Source organism: Microcaecilia unicolor, chromosome 9 (genome assembly GCF_901765095.1).
Source record: "Microcaecilia unicolor chromosome 9, aMicUni1.1, whole genome shotgun sequence".
Lineage (NCBI taxonomy): Eukaryota > Metazoa > Chordata > Amphibia > Gymnophiona > Siphonopidae > Microcaecilia > Microcaecilia unicolor.
Window position 1 is genome coordinate 134,432,671 of NC_044039.1, and position 20,531 is coordinate 134,453,201.

The 20,531-nt window shown below is 42.6% G+C and overlaps 1 protein-coding gene across 1 annotated transcript in view; it reads right to left on the reverse strand.

Annotated features, from left to right (window-relative positions):
* Window positions 1–2,215: 2,215 nt before the first annotated feature.
* MAP3K9 (mitogen-activated protein kinase kinase kinase 9) overlaps window positions 2,216–20,531 on the reverse strand; it is a 95,419-nt gene continuing 77,103 nt past the window's right edge. The window contains exons 7-11 of the mRNA XM_030215348.1: window positions 19,478–19,600; window positions 18,628–18,775; window positions 16,207–16,319; window positions 7,757–8,548; window positions 2,216–4,036 (exon numbers count right to left, since the gene is read on the reverse strand). Coding sequence (XP_030071208.1) covers window positions 3,555–4,036; window positions 7,757–8,548; window positions 16,207–16,319; window positions 18,628–18,775; window positions 19,478–19,600 — 1,658 coding nt within the window. The 3' untranslated portion in view covers window positions 2,216–3,554. The remainder of the gene's footprint in view (window positions 4,037–7,756; window positions 8,549–16,206; window positions 16,320–18,627; window positions 18,776–19,477; window positions 19,601–20,531) is intronic.

The window sequence follows — 20,531 nt, forward strand, 5'->3', positions numbered from 1 at the left end:
ATTTCTCCTTCAAGCAGCTGCTGTCCATTTGTCTTTTTCTCCTCTCTTGTTCCATTCCCTTATTTCACTTGCCTCTGACATATTGAACTTTACATTTTAGCTCTTTCCTGTTTTTTTTTTCTTTTCTGCTCTGTCCACCCAAATTTTATCCTAACCCCTTTTCCTTTGTTTTACTTTTCAGATACCTGTCAGATTTCCATTTCCTTTTCACACACTAGTTCTCCTATTCCCCATCTCTCTACTTCCCCAGCCATCCATTCCCTTCCATCTTCAATCTATTCCCCATTACCATATTTCTTTCCCCTGTGATCACCATCCTTCTTGCATTTATTTCCTTGCCACCCCCTTGGCCTCTCCCAAATGGTGCCACCTTTCCCAGTGTCTCTCTTCCTCCACCCTTCTAGCCCAGCATCTGATCCCTCTCTTCTCCCCACCCTTCACCCCCTCCCAGCATCTTCCTGTCACTTCTCTCTTTCGTCTTGCCCCCCTCTCCTGTGATCCAGTGTGGCCAGGATTTCCCCCACTCCTTCCCTCATGCCCAGCACACCCTCTCTGTGACCTGTCCCTTCCCATGGCAAGGATCTCTTCCATTCCTTCTCTCATACCCAGCACCCCCTCTCTGTGACCTGCCCCTCCCTGTGGCCAGAATTCTACCCCCCCCCCCCCCCCACGAGCATGCCCTCTCTCTGTCCAGCCTCTCCCTGTGTGTAGATTAGAATCCTCTCTCATTCTTTTCTTCAAGTCTAACATTCCTTCTCTATAAGCTTTTTCTTCCCCCCCCTCCCCCAAATCTAGCATCTCCTCTTTATTTCTCTCCACCCTCCGATGTCTTTATTCCCCAACTCTGGTGCCTTTACATGATCTAGCCATCCCCCTTCCCCCTCTCTCCCTTCAGCTCGCGTCTTAATCTTATGATCTTCATGACCTGTTCACTCACTGCAGCAGCTCCTTTCCCCTGCAACCCTGCTGGACCCGACCTTCATTGGTGCTTGCCTCCAGATCACCGAAGATTCGTAGGCAGATGTCATCCATTCCTCAGACTGCAGCACGGGACCAGCCACATGCCCACTAACAGCTCTGCGCAGCGTTCAGAGTCCCGCCCCTTAGGATACAAACTTCCTGTTTCTGTGTTGGAAACAGGACGTTTGTGTCGTAAGGGGCAGGACTCAGAGTTGGAACGCTGCGCAGAGCTGTTAGCGGGCATGTGGCTGGTCCCGCGCTGCAGTGAGGAACGGATGACATCTCCCCAGCTGGATCTTCAGATGCTGCCGATTCGTTGTCTGCTGTGCTGGCGTGACGTGTGCAGCTGGGAGCATAACGTCGCTGCTGAAGCTTCAATGGTAGGAGGGACTGGCTCATTTTGTTTTCTACTGGGTGGGCCTGAGATGAAAATGGGTGGGCCCGGGCCCACCCGTGGCTACGCCCCTGTGGGGCCGGCAGCCCGGTTAGGCTCACAGGTTTCCAGCAAAGAACCAGACTGCCATATGGACTTAAGACCAAAGTGCTTTATTCTCAATTCAGTTCCACTTTCAAAATTGAAATGCAGTTCACAAACAGGGTTCAGGCCGGGTTCCAAACTCCAGCCAACATTCAGTTCCTTAACAGTTCAGGCCCACTTCCTTTGCACTACCTCCCCTCTCCCTCAGAAGGGCTCAGTCAAAGTTCAGCCTGCTGTTCTATACATCCCAATAATTCAACCCTTTCACACACAGTCTCTTCTAAGGAAACCACTACTTAATGCCCCTGTCCTCTTCACAGCACCCAGGAGGACCCTGTACCAAAGAAGGCTGGTAGCTTTCCTCCTACCTCACAGCACCACACCTCTGTGGCCTCTCACACTGCCTTCATGTGCTGGACAGGGCTACATTTACGTTCTCACACTCCATGGCAGCTTACTCTCCCCCCCCCCCAAAGGAAGCTCCCGTGGCAAGCCCTTTCCATCCTCCACTTACTCCATGGCAGCTTCTCTCTCAATCAGTTTCCTCTCTCTCTTGGTGGCTGGGAGCCACTCGGAAATCTCTCTCTCCTCTCACAGCTGGAGGGAATTATATACTGGGGATGCAGCTAAAGGACTGAGCTTCACCTCCCCTTCTCCCTCTAGTGGGGAAGGGAGTAACTGGCTCTCCTAGCACTGATCCACTGCTTCCCCTGCTGGGGTTGGAAAGCCATTCCACCCTTTTGGGCTACCCTCCTCTCTCCTGCTTGCAAGGGCTTCTGGGAACCGTAGTTCAGGGATTAGCTGCTTCTCTGTGGGGCCCTGAGTGCTAGCTTTGTCACACTGCATACCCCTGCTTTTCTACAGAGAATCCAGAACATGTCCCCAGATGGGGTGCAGGGCCTGAAACTAAAGGATGTGGGAAGGGAACATTTCATACGTTACTTCTCCCATAAGTAACCACTAAAGGTATTCTTTGTTCAATCTGCTGGCTCTGTAGTACACTTTATAGCTATCACAGCTACAGAGAAGAAAAAGGGAGATGTCTGGTAGAATATACTGTGGCAGGGCTCCGAAGTGGGGGACTCAGGTCAATCACCCCAACTCCCTCCCTCTGTCCCACTAAAGATGGCCCTGATGGCTATCAAAAGAATTACAGTTGGCAAACTTTTGTGCCAAGGTTAAAAATAAAGCTGAATACTCATTTTCATGGAGAATGCATTTTTATGGATATACTAGTTAATTCTAGAAAATTCCAACTTGCTTAATTCCCCTGAGCAAGAATATATGTATATAATAAGATGCACTCATTTCGTCTCCATGCATACAAATATAATATGGACTAGTTGTGTTGGGTACAATAGTAGAATGCCAAACATGCAGTTCAGTGTTGCAAATACTCCCCATAATACATTGATGAGATTGTATGCACCATCCGACTCAACTTTTGAGTTGTCTAATGTCATCAGCAGTATTTGTAATTATCTACTCTGTATGGGAACCAGAGAATAGTGAATGGAATGCCTTAGTCCAATTGCATACAGGTAATTCAAAACCCTTATTTATAATACAGTACTTTTACACTGATTGCTGAAATACAACAGCAAAAGAAACAGGAAGACAACAGTCATTGACTCCACTCAACACAAGTTTTGTATCCTGAATACATAAAATGAAAGACAAAATCCCATCACAAAAGAAAATAAAAACATTTTGTTAATTTCGGTAAACTTCTTTGTGATATGGTTATTCCAGTTGTCTAATCTCCCAACACCAGAATCTGTTACCACATACATTCAGGATTTCAGACATTCACATGGTTTAAAATATACTTAGATACTGACATTTTTATGCCTCTTCATGAGGCTTTAACTCACAAATGATAATTCCAAAATTAAAATAAAATTAATAAAACAGCAGCTAAAGTAGTAGCTTCAGATCAGACAGTTTTTATCCCGTTGACAGGCAGTCAACAGCTTCACAATATGACCAATCTGAGCAACGTCCTTCTGTTTTGACACAGGTATTGTAAAGTGCATTAACAGTGCAAGAATTTCAGTAGTCTTGAATGTTAATATTATATTTTATGTTGTTGCCTGTTCCCAGAATACATTTCATGCTAAGGCCAAAACTCTTGCTTGATTTCAAAGACTGCACCTTTGCATGTTTTTGGTTCAGTTCTGAATAGTGGAATAACGTTGCTCTGGTTTTGCCCCTCTACATACATTTCTAATGGTGTCTGCTCACTAACAGGAAGTCCCACCTGGAAAGGGATCAGGCTTGGCCTTTCCTCTACAGTACTGCTGCTGCTGCTGGCCACACAGGAGTCCAAGTTACTTGGAGTTTCAGTGCTTGAGCTGTTAGCAGAGAACTCTTCTCGATTCCTACTGGGTGACACAAACCACCAGGAGTCTACTCGCTGCCTACTAGAGGAGGGGCGTGGTCTGGGTACAAACTCCAGGGTTTTAGGCCTTTCCAGTGTGGAGTTCTGTTGCATATTCCAGCGTCTTGGTGTTGGAGGAAAGATGAGATTGGGATCTGGCAGGCGAGGAACCTCACTTGGATCAAGAACAGGACTGAGACTAGAAGTCTTTTGGGCACCTTTAAAGAGAGGAAAAAAAATGTTTCTTTTGAAAAGATGAAGACTTGGTGGTGAGGTAGGATTAAAATGTTGAGAACTGATTGGATGAGAAATTGTTATACTGACTTTTTGTGCTGCTTTGTGTTACATAAACTGCAGGAAACTAGAAAAGAATGATGGAACCCAAAGGTGAAAGTAAAACAAAAAACAAAAAAAAAAACAGTATATTACAGAGGTATCACAGGATTCTTAAAACAGAGCTCTCTCCCAAATCACTGCTTTTCTACTTAAACAGAAATAAAATCATGAGCACTGCTATAAGTAGAAACCAGGCTTTGAGCATGGAAGCATATTCCTTCAGAGAATAAGTATAGTTTACCTGCTTAATTTCAGGGGATAAAGAAGAACTAATTTAGTACCTATACCTGCAACATATTGGGGGGGGGGGGGGGGGGGGGGCTAACTGTACATGCTCATTCCAAACTACACCTATGCTTATGCAGAGACATCAAAGTCATGTTCCCACCACAGTACAATTGGAATCCATTAGAAATGTCACATTAAAAAATAAAACAAGGAAACCCTGATGCTGCCTTTTGAATAATGGAAGCTCTTTATGTATTTATTAAAATTATTCTATACCACCTATAAGGCTTATTAGGATGATCACTTGAAGCAAGTCAAGAGAAAAAAAATTTCCATTTTACCCCACCCACCTTGCACCCTCCCACACCCCAAAATCCCTAGCTAAACCCACCAAAAAGCCATTAACCTTAAAAACCCCCTCTCACAGTAACAAGCTGACCGAGTAAGAATTTCCTCCCTCAAGGCAGCCTGTATATGCATAACTTTAGCTAACTAGCACGAAGGATTCCCACGAACAGGGAGGTGTTTGCACTTATGCATATATTTTTGAACACACATACTTAAGCAAGCAAATTAACTCAACATCATTTATCTGCAGCTTTTGACACTGTTGATCATAGCCTACTCCTTGATACGCTGTCCTCACTTGGATTTGAGGGCTCTGCTCTTTCCTGGTTTTCTTCTTCTCTCTCACATCGTACGTTTAGCATATACTCTGGCAGATCCTTCACCATTTCTATCCCATTATCAGTTGGTGTACCTCAGGACTCTGTCTTGGGACATCCTTTTTTTCCCCCATCTATATGTCTTCCCTTTGTGCTCTGACCTCATCCCTTGGTTTTCAGTATCACCTTTATACCTCTCCACACCAGACATTTCAGCAGGAATCCAGGCCCAAGTATCAGCCTGGATGTCTCACCACCATCTGAAACTAAACATCTTTCCCCAAACCCACCTCTCCTCTTCCCCCCATTCTTTATCACTGTGGATAACACTCTCATCCTCCCTGTCTCATCAGCTCGTAACCTTGGGGTTATCTTTGACTCCTCTCTCTCTTTCCCTGCACATATCCAACAGACTGCTAAAGCCTTTAGCAGTTTCTTTCTCTATTTCATCACCAAAATTTATCCTTTCCTTTCTGACCACACTACCAAAATCCTTATCCAGAATCTTATCACCTCTCACTTAAGCTACTGAAAGTTGCTTCTCACAGGTCTCCCACTAAGCCATCTCTCTCCAATCTGTATAAAATTCTGCTGCACAACTTATATTCCACCAGTGTTGCTGTATTAGCCCTCTCAAGTCACTTCATTCGCTTCCATGTTCGCATACAGTTCAAACTCCTCTTATTCACTTACAAGTGCATTCACTCTGCAGCTCCTCAGTACCTCTTCACTCTTCTCTCTCCCTACACTCCTCCCTGAGAACTCCATTCATTGGGGAGATGTCTCTTACCTGTACCCTTCTCCTCCACTGCCAACTCCAGACTCCGGTCATTTTATCTTGCTGCACCATATGCCTGGAATAGACTTCCTATAACACTTCCTGAGCAAGTACGTCAAGCTCCATCTCTGGCCATCTTCAAATCTAGGCTAAAAGCCCACTTTTTTGATGCTGCTTTTAGTTGCTAACCCCTATTCACTTGTACAGTACCCATGTATGTTTTATAATTCCCACCTTACTAATTCCCTTATTTGTCCTGTTTGTCTGTCCTGATTAGATTGTAAGCTCTTTCAAGCAGGGACTGTCTCTTCATGTTCAAATGTACAGTACTGAGTACATCTAGTATAGAAATGATAAGTAGTAGTGTGTGCTAAAAGCAGGTGTAAACATAAGGCATATATTCTCTGGGGTAACTTTCAAAATAGATGTGTGTGCATACTTGTTTTAAAAATGCTCTGGTACCAATACAGGGTACTGACTATGCATATGTGAGCTCAGTTACAAAATTATTCTCTGGTTGTAAAGAAGGACCCATGGACCCTGGACCTGCTTTTTCTGCAGGCAGAATTTACCTGAAAACAATGCTTATGTATTTGAAACTCCAATGATGGAATTCAATTAACCGATCCAGTGTTGGAAAGGTTTCACAATTCTGAGCAGAAGTATATTTATATATTTTTGTTTTTTTCCTGCTATTGTGCAAATTGTTATTGACCCAGAAAAATAACTTAAAATCTCTACTTATGAGGTCATTTTTTAAAACTGACACAAAGACCATACATTCTTTATACCTGCAGGCTTCAAATCAAATTTTCAAAGTGCAGGCAAACTCATTTTGAAACTTGCCACAGGTATGAAATACACACATTCTCTTGCACCTGCCTCTTTTTAAAGAAGGTTTTCCCTGATAAAGTTCATGCTAAATTTGACATGCAGGGGTAATTTTACAACAGGTCGGCTACTTTGAGGGGATGAGGCAGCACCTATTTTATAAGGGCATGTGTCTGTGTGTCTTTGTAAATACTGTGGGTAAACTGGCAGAGGTTTTGACTAGACTGATTCTGCAGGCATTTAGCCCATCTTGAGAACTGGCATAAATGTAGAGGTAAACAACCTGTGCAAAAGAGCATATTTTATACAGAATACATGTACTTTGCGACCGAGCTCATGGTCTGCCCAAGACCACACCTACTCACATGTCTTGAAAAAGTATGCACTGTTTTGTAAGTGCACATATTTTCATACACACACCCAGTGGGGGTAGCTTCATGACAGCCTTTTTGTGTGTGAAAAATATTTACTTTGTATGTATATCTACTATATAAATGAAGAGTGACCGACGTGCTGCGCATGCGCGGCATATCACACATCTCGCCCGGCGTAGTTAAACTTACAGACAGGAACACAACTGCGGGTGACCGGCGAGCACTGGGTGGGGATCGTCCGACAGCGGCTCCGAGGCACAGACCGACAGGACCGATCAGCTGCTGCCGCTGCTTCTGTGACCGCAGACCGGCCTGGGAGCCGGCACTTCCCTCTGCGACTTTCCTGGGCGGGGGCTTGGCTGGACCCGGCGGGGCTCAGACTGCTTTCTTGACGGTGCTTCTTTTGCCCGTTTTAATGGGCTCAACGGCTTGTTTTCTTATAAACTACTAAGCAAGACCAAAGCCTACTGAAGCAGCGAATCAGGTACTGTTATAAGAATTACCCCCCAATCCAAATACTGAGGAGAACCTACTCTCTACATGGCTAAGCTTTTAGTTACATTCAGCAAGCATAATTTTAAGACAGCTGACTGTGGGTTAAACATTTTTCCAAAAAGATCTCCCTACATAAAAGCACTCGATTCACCTTCCTATAGATACCAGGAACCTAGTGCAAAAGGTCAGCCGTATTTATTAACTAAATTAATGAGGCATTAAGACACTTACTTGCTCCTGATGCATTTCTTGCATTGTTACAGGAAGAACTCCCATTTGCAACCAGAGTAGCCAACTGGATAGCTCCATCAGAAGGAGTCCTTCTGTGTCCATGTGGGGGCCTGGAGGCTACAGGCACATGTGTAGGCGTCAAGGATTGATTGGGATCTTTCTTGAAACTTTCAATGCAAAAGTTGACTAGTGGGTTAGTAACAAATGACACAGGATCCTCAACCATTACTGGAGAGACAGGCATCTCGTACACCACAATTTCATCACTATCTGCGCGCAGCAAAGACCGGGTGGAATTACATTCAGAAATGGAAGACAGGGACAAGAGTGTCAGAGAAGTTGCTGGCTCTCCTGAAAGCAAAGTAGACTCCTCTTTCTTGAAGAGTTTTCTTGAAGGTGGGCTGATGCTTCTGCGTGGGCGTCCACTGCGCTGGAATATGCCTTCTTTCTTTTTCTTCTCTTCTTTCTGTTCTAGTCCATCTTGGGGAACATGATATTTCCCTGCCTCCAGCAAGTCAAAGCCCAGAGCCACTGTGGCTAACAGGGTGCCGCACCCCAGAAGGACCATTGAACATTTCTTGTAGTGGGAGCTGCGTTTGAGACTATTGGTGGGAGTAAGCTGTGGGGTATTCATAGCTGAGTTCACAGGGGTGGGGTCTTCACTGGCATCACTGCTAGGACCATCCCCATCACCTCCTTTATAGAATGGTATACAGAGGTAAGACTGATTGGCTGCAGGCGAGTCTTGCTCTTTGCCTTCCTCCTGGTTTAAAAGATCACCATTTTCATTCTCTACACAAAACAAAACCAAAAATCAATAGCTGTGTAAAACTGGTCTCAAATATATATCTTAGCATCTACCTTAACTGCAGGGGTTGAACCAATGACTTATCCAGAGTAAAAATGGTAAAATTTATAGTGGATTGTGTCTACCATAAATGTGTTGCTGAGGGTTATCCTAAAGCAGGGGTTCTTAACCTTTTTTATTCCCACACCCCTTTAACTGATCTGTGAAATCCTCACACCCCCTTCCATTAGTGATTGACAGCTACATGTGTCACTGTTAGCCACTAATGGCCATACCTGAAATAAGTGTTAAGGTACTGTGAGGAAGGTAGAAAAGAAGCTGCAAAGGTTACTAGGGCAACCTGATTACTATGTTAACTTCAAAAGTGTCTGTTTGAAGCAGTCCCCTTAGAATCAAAACTATAAAGAAAGGAAAATTCCCAGGTAACCACCTTTCTGAGAAGTTCTGAGAGAAGACGACATGTCTCTGGGTAAGTGAACATTATTTTTGTCTGTGCTTTGGCGATTTAAAGACTGGGGGAAAAAAAGGAATGGTAGTTTTATTGATAAAGACTGAATTTCAAAAAAGCAAACTAGCCTCTAGTATAAAACCCTTTTCCCCATAGATTTAAACTTGAACTTTCTGCCACAGCCTACAGCATTAACAAATAGCCTCTAGAAGGCACAGCAGGGCTTAGTTCAGTCTTTGAGGAGCTGACAAAAGAAGTTATCTACTCAAGCAGACACATCTAAACAGTAATGCTTAAAGGAATAAGACCACCATGTCGCTGACCGACAGGTCTCTGCCAACGAAACTGCCCTAGACTATGCTAAAGAAGTCGCCAAAGACCTGGTAGAATGAGCCTTGACATGCATGAAAGCAGATCTACTCCTCAGAATGTAAGCTGAAGAAATAGCCTCCTTAAGCCATCAAGCCATTGCCACATTGGAGGCCAGCAAACCTTTCTGGGGTTCCACAAAAAGAACAAAAAGATGATCAGACCGCCTGAAATCGTTGGTAGCGATAAGATAGCACATAAGGACACACTTCACATCCAACAGTCCAAAGGAAGCGTATTCTGCAGAATAAACCTCCATGGAAAAAGAAGGAAGAAACATAGTCTGACATGAAAAGGAGATACAATCTTTGGCTAAAAGGTCAGAACTGTACATATGGAAACTCCCGAGTCAGACAAGCAGAGAAAAGAATCCCTGCAAGAGACTTGAAGCTCTGAAACTCTTGGTGCTGACAAAATGGTGACTAGAAATACTGCCGTTAAAACAAGATCTTTGATAGTTGCTGAACAAAGGGGCTGACTGAAGAGCCTTAAGAACCATTTGAAGACTCCACTGAGGACAAATATTGCAGAGAGGAGGACACAGATGAGTGACTCACTGGAGGAATCGCATTATAACAGGGTGGGCAACCAATGAGGCATTTTGTTTCTTGTCTCTATGACACATCAACGCTGCTACTTGAACCTTGAGCGAAGTTAGAGTCAAGCCTTTTTTGAATCCCTCTTGAAGGAAGGATAAAATGTGAGGCAAGGAAGCACAACATGGAGAAATACCATTCTGTGCAGACCAGCTCTCAAAGGTGCTCCACACTCTAGCATAAGAAGAAGTGGACCGCTATCAGGCTTGCAGCAAGGTAGTATCAACATCATCCATGTAACCCTTGTTCCTTAAAGCCAAAGTGGGAGGGATCCTCCATAAGCACTGGACCTTGATGCAATAAGCCTGTCTGTGGAGGAAAAGAGTGAACCAAGGAGCGATTTGAAGATGGATAAGGTCCGCATAACAAGGACGTCTGCGCCAGTCCGGAGCTATAAAAACAACCTTCCCAGGATGACGTGCAATCCTGTGCAATGTCCTTCCCACAAGAGGCCACGGAGGAAACACGTAAAGGAGGCTGTCTGACGGCCAAGGCTATACCAGTGCATCCATTCCTAAGGAGTTTTTCTCCATGAAACGGCTGTAGAATCTGCGTACTTGCTCATTGAGTCTGGATGCCATGAGGCCTAGAACCGGAAGGCCCCACTGTGTGGAAATGGGTGAAATGCAGTCTTTAACAGTTTCAATTTCCCCAGGTCCAGAGACACTCTGCTGAGGAAATCATCTTGCGAGTTCAGTGAACCTGCTATGTGAGACATTGAAATCATCGGAATGTTCAATTCTACCCACTGAACAAGAAGATGCCCCTCCTGGGCTAGAGAAACACTCTTTGTTCCTCCGTTTTCTGTTAAACGAGGCAGAGGAAACAGCTTTGCTCTTTCAGCTTGCAAGGATGCGGCCGAAGGAAACAGCCTTGCTCTTTCAGCTTGCAGGGACATGGCAGAGAAAAGCCCTACCCTTCCCTAACTCATACACAGCAGAAAAAATGGAAACAAAGCGAAAAAGGCACATTTTGTCATTAAAAGAGAAAATTGATATCATGGAGAAATTAAGAAAGGGAGTGTCATGGAAAAATTTGGCAGAATATGGTGTAGGAACATCAACAATATCTGACATAAAAAGACAAAGTGATGCTACTGTAAACTACACCTCAGTTTTTGAAAAAGAGGAAGGGAGTTATTGAAAAGGTCACCTATTGAAAAGGTAGATAAAGCTCTATATATTTGGTTGCTGCAAAAAAGATCCTTGGGCCACCTGATTTCTGGGCTGCTATTAGCCAAAAAGGTGATGGTTTTCAATAAGCAGCTTCAGGGGAATTCAGACTTCAAAGCCAGCACTGGATGGCTTCGAAATTTCACGCACCACCATGGAATAAGGCAAATTGAAATCCATGGTGAAAAACATTTTCCCCAAATTTGCCAGCAGTTAATGACTTTCTTGGTCAATTTAATGACCTTATCAAGAACTATGACCTCGATTGTGTTTATAATGCAGACAAAATGGGTCTGAATCGGAAATTGCTCCCCAGTAAATCACTGGTTAGTCACAAGGAGCAATCTGCTCCTGGATTCAAGTCATCTACAGAATGTGTCACACTGTTGGTTGGGGGGAAAAGAACAGTAGTCATAAGTTGGAGTTATTGCTGATTGATAAATCTAAAAACCCTTGTACATTCACAAACATACATAACCTTCCGCTGTTGTACAGAAGTAAAAAAAAAAAGCCTAGATGAATTGCGAGATTTTCTTTGACAGGTAAGACATTTGTTTCACACTGGAGGTGAAAAGATTTCAGCTTCATACAGGAAAAGATGGAGATGTGATTTTACTGTTGGACAATGCACCATCAAATCCTACAGCAGAAAGCCTAGAGCGACAGGAAGGTAGATTCAAAGTGCTTTTTTGCCACCAAATGTGACATCTGTAATGCAGCCAATGGATCAAGGAGTTATGGTTTCACTGAAATGACTTTACAGGAAAAAACTGAAAAAAAACTTATTTTGGCTGACATAGAAACTGAATGTGGCATGATCCAATTCACAAGAGAACTGAACATAAAAGATTGTTCCTACATGGTTGCTAACGCTTGGAATCAGGTTAAAAACCAAACCCTGAAAAACGCTTGGAACATAATTCTAAACAAATCAGAAAGACACAGAGGGAGAAGAAGATGATGCCCTTGAAAACATTGCCAAAGATCTTCTACAAGTTCCTGGTTGCTCTGATTGTGATGTTGAGAATGTCAGTGAATGGATATGCAGTGATGAAAATGATCCAGGGAATCAGATCATAACAGATGATGAAATTGTGGAACCTGTATAGGACAAAGAACACAAAGAATAAGAAACTGGTGATGATCACCAGATTGATACTGATGTGGGACCCGCACATGAAGAAGCCTTTGAATGTTTAAATACAGCAATGGCTTGGCTGGAAAAGCAGGAAGAAAGCAATGCAATCCAGCTCCTTTGTCTGAAAAGGCAACGTGATCTTGGCAGCTGAGAAATGAAAATCGGCCTTGAAGCAATTAAGAATTACTTCCATTTTTAGTGTACAGTAGTGTACATATGTACAAAACACACAGCACAGCACTGCACAGTACTTTACTTTTAAATACAGTACTATACAGTATTTCCCTTTTTAATTATAAATACAGTATTGTACATACTACAATTACAGAACTGTACAGTATGTTGTATTTTTTTCTGCCAACTTATTGATAAAAATAAAACTAAATGTTCAATATGCCATGCTCTGATTGCATTTTCCTTAGAAAATTTTGATATGTCTAATTATTCAGGTCACCCTCTGCAGAGGATAGTCCGGATAATCGGCGTTCTACTGTACCTGGATCCTTTGCCAGCAAAGAAAGGTTGCCATCACCACCATAACTTTTGAAAATGTGCGAGGTGCAGTGGCAAGGACAAAAGGTATGGCCTTCATTGAAAATGATCTCCCAGGATCACAAACCGGAGTAATTTCCTGTGAGGAGGCCAAATTGGGATATGAAAATAAGCCTCCTTGAGGTCAAATGAGGTAAGAAATTCGTCTGGCTGGACCGAGGCTATAACAGAACGAAGAGTCTCCATGCAGAGGTTCAGCACTCCGAGAGACTTGATCACCCATCTGAGATCCAGAACCAGGCAAAAAGAGTTTTCTTTCTTTGGGATGACAAAATAGATGGAATATCAACCTGTGTCTCTTTGCTGGAGGAATGAGCTTAATGGCCCCTTGTCTCCTTAAAGAGGCTAAGGTAGTTAGCACTGCCCGGCTCTTTGCAGAGCTGCTGCAAGGGGACAGCATGAAATGATCTGCAAGTGGATTTGAAAATTCTAGCTTGTAGCCATGGAGAATGATATCGAGGATCCTTTGGTCTGCAATAATGGTGGTCTACACCTTGTGAAAGCGGGAAAGATGCCCACCTATGTCTACATACAAGCAGTGAACCTTGACCCTGTCACTGTGAGGGCTGCAAAGAGGGAGAAGTTCTTGAGGAAGCGGAAAAGGGCTTCCTGTCTCCTCAAAAGAAAGATGGAGTCTCAGGAATGCAAGGTTTTTGAGCAGAAGCACCAACTTTCCGTGGTCTATACCTCCGCTCTTCTTCAAAACTAGATTTAGCTGCCCAGAGATGAGGCTTAGGCTTGTCCTCAGGTAGCCGCTGGACCTTGGAATCTCCCAGGTCTAACAATCTTCTCCAAATCTGCACCAAAAAGAGTAGTTTCCTCTAAAAGGGCAACTTTGCCAGTTGAGATTTGGATGCCACATCTGCAGCCCAATGCCTCAACCACTGCCAGCGTCTTGCCAAAATGGCCAAGGGCATACCCTTAACTGATGCTCAGAGAATATTATAAACAGCATCTGACAAATAGGACAACCCCGCCTCTAGGGTTGGGAGAAAGCCTGGAGGAGAGTCCAATGTGGACAACTGTTGAATCTACGATAAAGAAGAAATTGCTACCTGAGAATTTAATGAAGCTAGTTGAAAGGCAAGCTTCAAGGAAGCCTCAAGCTTGTGGTCATTCATATCCTTTAATGCAGTGCCACATTTAATAGGGATAGTGGTATGTTTAGTAACCGCCGTAATAAGGGCATCCACCTTAGGAAGAGCAAACTGCTCTAAATCAGAGAGCAGAAGGGGATATAATTCGAGCCACCTGGAGGTTAGAGTCAGGGGTCTCCCACTGAGCTGTAATAAGCTCCTGCATAGCCTCATGAATATGGAAAGATACAGGTCAATTAGTACCCGACATAATAGATGGAGCAGGACCAGAAGACTGAGAAGAAGAGGAAGAAATATTTAAAGCCTCCATAGATTTTGTGATTAACAGAAGCAACTCCACTCTCAAAAACAGCCTAGCTACAATAGTAACATCACCCCTGTCTGCCTCTGAAATGTCCAAGACAGGGCAACCAGCAGAACTAGGACAGTTAGAATACACAGATAAAACATCCTGAGTCCCGAGGAGGAACATTCTCCACATCCTACAAAAGGGAAGGTTTTTGTTTCTTAGGAAGCTGCTCCTCAAAAACAATGTGAGGGGAAGGAGAGGCAGCTTGAGATGACTTTAATAAAAAAAGGCCTAGTGTAATAAAAAGACAAATTCAGGCGAAAATGGCAGGACAGAGACTTCTACCCCCGCAAAACCAACATCCCGGGACACAGTAGCAGGCAGGGAACCTGCTCACAAAATGGCCACCAATGCCTCACGGAGCTTTTTTTTTTTTTTTTTAAGATAGAGACAGGAGAAAAAGAAGGGAAGTCTGATATAAAGAGGTAGAAAGTGGCAACAGGAAAGCGAAATAGACCACTAGGTTTACACCTCAGGCACAGGATATTCTCAACCCCAAACTCGACTAAACCTGCAGGCAGGGCAGGCGGCCATACAGAAGTCACCACAGCACACAGGAGCTGCTATTCCGCCTACTGGAGATAGAGAATACTGGTTTGGTTGTTAAGCACAGGAGCTTATGAGGTACAACTCAGAGTTCTGTATCTCCACCTGCTGGTGGATGGTTACAACCCATTTGTCTGGGCTGATCCTTGGGACGTAATGAAATGAGCTATGAGATTTAGGATTTGCTGTAACACAACCATGTACTTCACCACCATGTAACCCTAACCCTCCATAAACCAAATGTATATTCTTTTCTACTTCCAATATCCACGACGAATTGTAAGCCACATTGAGCCTGCAAAGAGGTGGGATAATGTGGGATACAAATGCAATAAATAAATAAATAAATAAAATAATACTTGTGATCTGGACTGTTCACTGTCAAACAAGATGTTAGGCTTGATGGACCTTGATTAATACTCAGTATAGCTTATCTTATGTTTTCTGATTCTTGGTCCACTGCTCTGACTGCTTGACTACTCCTTTATTACATAATCTACCTCCAGATGTATGTGTTCTTTTCTGTATTGGGGCCAAAACTATTGTTCTTGCGTCCCCTCTTTTTTTTTTTTATTTGACATGGATCCTTCATTATTATACAGTATCCACTTTGAATTTTACTTACTGGTAGTGCTATTTGTTGTTACTTTAGGATTCTTTTATTCTATTTTTTTTTAAAGCTTATTATTTGATGTTAACATTAAAACCTAAGAATAATAATTCAGGTGACACTCTGCAAATACTATTATGGATAAGAGTGTAAGGAGGAAGAAAACTAAGAACTAAAAGTAAATCAAATCAACTTTCAGTAAACTGTTCAGGGGCCAAATAAAATGCTTAAATTTAGCCAGCTAAAATTTAGCTGACAACTGAGCAGCTTATATAAAAACAATCTAAAAGTCCTAGCTTTTTATCCAAACCCATCTCCTGAGCATCCTCTCCCCCCCCTCAAAGCCCAAAGCTGCAGATGACCCCCCCCCCCCCAAAGTCCCCCTCAGAGCCACCAATTAGTCCCTCTCAACAGGGGGAAGAGGGTTCCTGTTTTCATTAGTTGTCACAAGGGATAGCACGGGAATCTGAGATTGGGAGGGGGCAGTGTTTGATTCTTGCTTTTATCAAGTTCTACACATGAGGGGGAGCAGGATATCACCAGTTAGATCTAGATTATTATCTATCCCTCTTCTTAAGTTTGGGCACCGGTTTGTTATCTGATTTTCACAGCTCTTTTCTGCTAACATTGTCCCTCCACCCAAATGCCACTCAGCACCCCCCCTTCTATAATTTTAAAGGGGCCAATCTAGCATCTTAAACTCCCAAAGTTGTGCAGCTAGATCCTTTGAATGTACTTGCAAAGTAATTTGTAATCTGATCTTACCAATTTCAGTCAAGCTAGTAAACCCTAGTATCATAGGGGATGCTTTCTGGACCTTCTCTAAATTCGGAACACTGGATGACCACTGCTTGTATCCATCAATTAGTGACTTAAGGCTAAAAAAGTGAAAAGCAAAATGAGAGAAACATACTTTTAAGATGTAGTCTATGATCAATAATATGGCTGAAAACTGTAGCTCTTGGATTCTTTCTTACACATCTAAAACTTTCAAAAGACCACTCACATTCACTAAGAGTTTTGAAATTAATTCATGCCAGTGAAAAAAATACTTGTATGATATATATATATATATATATTTTTTTTTTTAAGAGCAGATATTGTAGCCTCTCTAGCTTGACTTCTAAAATCTGAGAAATTGGTCCTTTTGATAAACAGAAACATATCTGAAGGAGGAGGGAGGGAGTAGGAACTACAGATCTTAATTCATGCTTTGAGTATCCTTTTATTTCTTTTTTTTAACAGAGAAAAAGGAAACGAGGCACTGTCATTTGGTCAAAAATCATTAAGAAAGTGGTTTTATGGCTAAGATTGTTTTTTTAACCTTGTTCTCTTCACTCTCATAAATCAAGTTTTTAGAAATTGTTATAGCACAGTAGTGCTGTCCAAGTCAGTCAAAAATGTTTTGATTCGATTTGCTCCTGTGAATTGGTTTTTCAATTTGATTTGATTCTATTCAGCTTAACTGAAAAATAGAGGGGCCAATAGCCTCAGGCCTATGCTAGTATTATAACAGACAGAGTAACTTAAACAGTCAGCAGCAATTGAACAAGGAGGGGGGCACTAACTCCTCTCTTGTGGAAGGGCAGCTGGCAATGCCACTGAAAAGAGCTGTGCACCCCCTACTGAAAAAAAGAGCTCCCTTGACCAGGATAAACTCGGAAACTACTGACCAGTCTCTAACATTCCGTTCTTGGAAGTAACTTCCTCCCTTCCCCTAGCCAGCCTAACACCACTGTTGGAACATAACGTTTCCAAGTGGGTAGAAAAGGGAGGGGGATCCCTCAGTTTGTGATGTTGTACACTCCTCCCATGAAGACCTTCTACTCTGTTCCCTCTTTTTACCCTCATTCAAGGCTTAAATGTAACCAGCTATTTGTATATAGACAATATTAAGTTGCTTATTTCTTCAGATCCCTTATCCCTGAATATGCAGTCACTCACTGTATGTCTTGATGACAAATCACTAGATAAACCAGAAGCTACCTGACAGATGGCATAACCACTCTTGCTCCCATCATTTCCCATCTCACTTTAGATGGACAAGTCACTACCCTTGTTCACGCTTCTTTTTTTGCTTTGTGGGATTGCTTGCTGTTAGATTTATGTTGAATAGTAAGGATCTTTAGAGTTTCACCTACTTATTCATCCTTAACTGGCTTTGCTAGTTGTTCACGTTTCTTTTTTAAAAGGTTGCAACTCATTCAAACTCAGGACCCAGTTTAAAATTCTTCTCTTGACACAGTGCCTTTGACACAGATCTTCCTTAACTGGCTTTGCTAGTTGTTGACATGTTTCTTTTTTAAACTCAGGACCCAGTTTAAAATTCTACTCTTGACAAAATGCCTTTGGCACAGAGCTTCATTACTACTTAACATCTGGTTAGCACAGTGGGATTTGATCCTGGAGACCTGGGTTTGATTCCCATTGCAGCTCCTTGTGACCTTGGGCAAGCCACTCAACCCTCTATTGCCCCAGGTACAAAAACTTAGATTGTGAGCCCTCTAGGGACAGAGAAAGTACCTGCATACGTTTAGTAGCACTACAGAAATGATTAGTAGAAGTAGTAAATTTGAGGTTACACGCTGCTCCTCATTAATGTACAAGCTTCTACTTTGGAATAAACTCCCACCTGAAGTAAGAGGAGAAATCTACTAAATTCACTGCCTTAAAAACCTGTTTTTTTCAATTAATCTTCCCAGCCTTGTCAACGCCGAGAGTAATATCAAGCTAGCGTAAAGGCAGAGTCATGCCCTTTAGGGCGATTATTCTTCTTTCTCATTTCAATATTTTTCTTTGTATATATGTTCCATCTCCTATCAATGCTCAACTCCTTGTGTGTTTCATGTGCATATCTTCTCTCTCTTTTTTATTGTAAACCACCAATCTCACTGTATCTACAGTTTTACGTTTCACAGCCTTTGTCTATATTTTTACTGCTATTTTACATGTGCTTTTGTCTTTATTTGTAGACCACTTTGCTGCTTGTTGAAATGCTGTTTAATCACATCAATAGACCTTAAACTTTAAATCTTTCAAATAAAAGATAATTTAATCAATACATTTAACTACAAATTAGCTTTACTTCCAGCTGTATGCATTCAATATTGTAGATTCATGAATGAACACATCAAGATTTGAACTCTCAATCATTTGGAGCCTAGGCAGTTTTTTTTGCACTCTTACCCATCTTCTGCTGTGGTTGACTCCTTGTGATGCAAAGAACTTGGACCACAGGTACAGCCTTTTTTCTTGTTCTCTCTCTTCTCTTCTCCTTCCTCCCTCTGTAGGGCTGAGCTGCAGCCCCATGCTTTGTTGCTCTCATCTGGGGTCACTGCATAAATAGATCAAATGAGGTCATCCACTACAAAAGTACCTTTGATTCTCAAAATCAAGAGAAGGAACTGACTTTTAAATGGGGTGGAGTAGCCGCCTAGTGGTTAGTGCAGCGGACTATGATCCTGAGGAACTGGGTTCAATTCCCATTGTAGTTCCTTGTGACTTTGGGCATTGCCCCAGGTACAAATATGTACCTATATATGTAAACCACTTTGAATGTAGTTGCAAAAACCACAGAACGATAATATATCAAGTCCCATTTCCCCATTATTGTACAATTCAAAGAAAAGTATATGTTATGAGTACCAAGCTCCTCTTTGCCAATGACATTGACTCCAGGAAAGTCGCTTCTCTCTCTGAACCTCCAAAACCTAGCTAAGAACAAGGAGTGCATTATTCCCAGTACAAACCTAAGGAAAAATCCCTCATTTATAAGAGTATGGGAAGCCACTATTCTTTTGTAGAGTATGACTAGCAACAAACCTAGATTCGGAGTATTTTATCATCTAACTCATACCTGTACAATAATATCTTACTGGAAACAGAAGCCTGATGCAAGACCATGCTATAAATGCTCACTTCTCTAGTTCCTTCCAGCTCTCCTGGCAGTACCATAATATGTTTCAATCATACTAACAGCCTGAAGCTATAGTAGCACCACAGATTTGTTTTATTTTAATCTAATCAGGCAGCTTACACTGTATTGCCCTGAGCCGTGGAATGATGGTAGGACTTGCAGGTGGGCTGGATCGGTAACCAATGAAGCTTTTCCTTCTGTCCATGGTAGGCGAGGCTTGAACAGTGAACTTATGCTTAAAATCTGCAAAGACATAACATTTGTCCGTAACAACCTGGATGGAAAGAGCAAAAGGCAATTAACTTTGTTAATCTAAATACCTTTATCTTGGAGCTTCTCTTAATAGGGCATTGGGTGAATATGGCACAGGTTTTCCTGTGTTCAGACTCTGTTTTCTCGAAGTGACCACATATCCTTATCAAGATGACCAAAATATGGATTATCTGCCTCATTTATATCACCATCTCTATCTCCAGTATTATTCATTTAAGAAGCTTTATTGAGGCTTTTATTAGGAAACTCACCCGAGGTAGTATATACTGCTACTACAATTTAACCTACCTAATTAAAATAAAAGTGGCCAGGAGAGGCAAGATGGCTATTGCTCTTGAACACTGAGCAGGATGCTGGGCTGACAGGTTGATACTTAGCATAAGGCTCAGGGTAAAATGTACCTTTGGGGGTGCAGACAATAGTCAGGGGTCCAATGGATAATTTTCTGGTACAGGTGAAGCAATGATAAATCTGCCTGCCATAAGAAAACGGTTAGATCAATTCCCAACCAATCTTGGTATTTTATCAAAAGAATCATACATGCCCCTGGCCAGATATTTCCAATACTCCAGCTGCGTACTGGCCAACTGGTGAAGCTCTGTGGCCTACTTCTGTGACAGACAATCTACAAGACTGCATGTAGAGCTGGCAGGCCTGGACGCAGGCAATAATCATCAAGGCCTGAAAAGCTTTCCTCCCAAATGAGTCCAGTGGCCAAGCCTCCCTACCCGGAGGCACCAAAGCATGAGTCCTGGAACTCCTAGCTTGTATGAGGGTAGATTCGACCACCAGAGGTAGCTGGGCCCTCTCAAATCCGACAGTCTTCTGGAAAAGATACTGCATATCCATCTTCTTAAGTGCAACCTGCACTGAGGGGAGATTCCCAGTTCTTCATCAATGC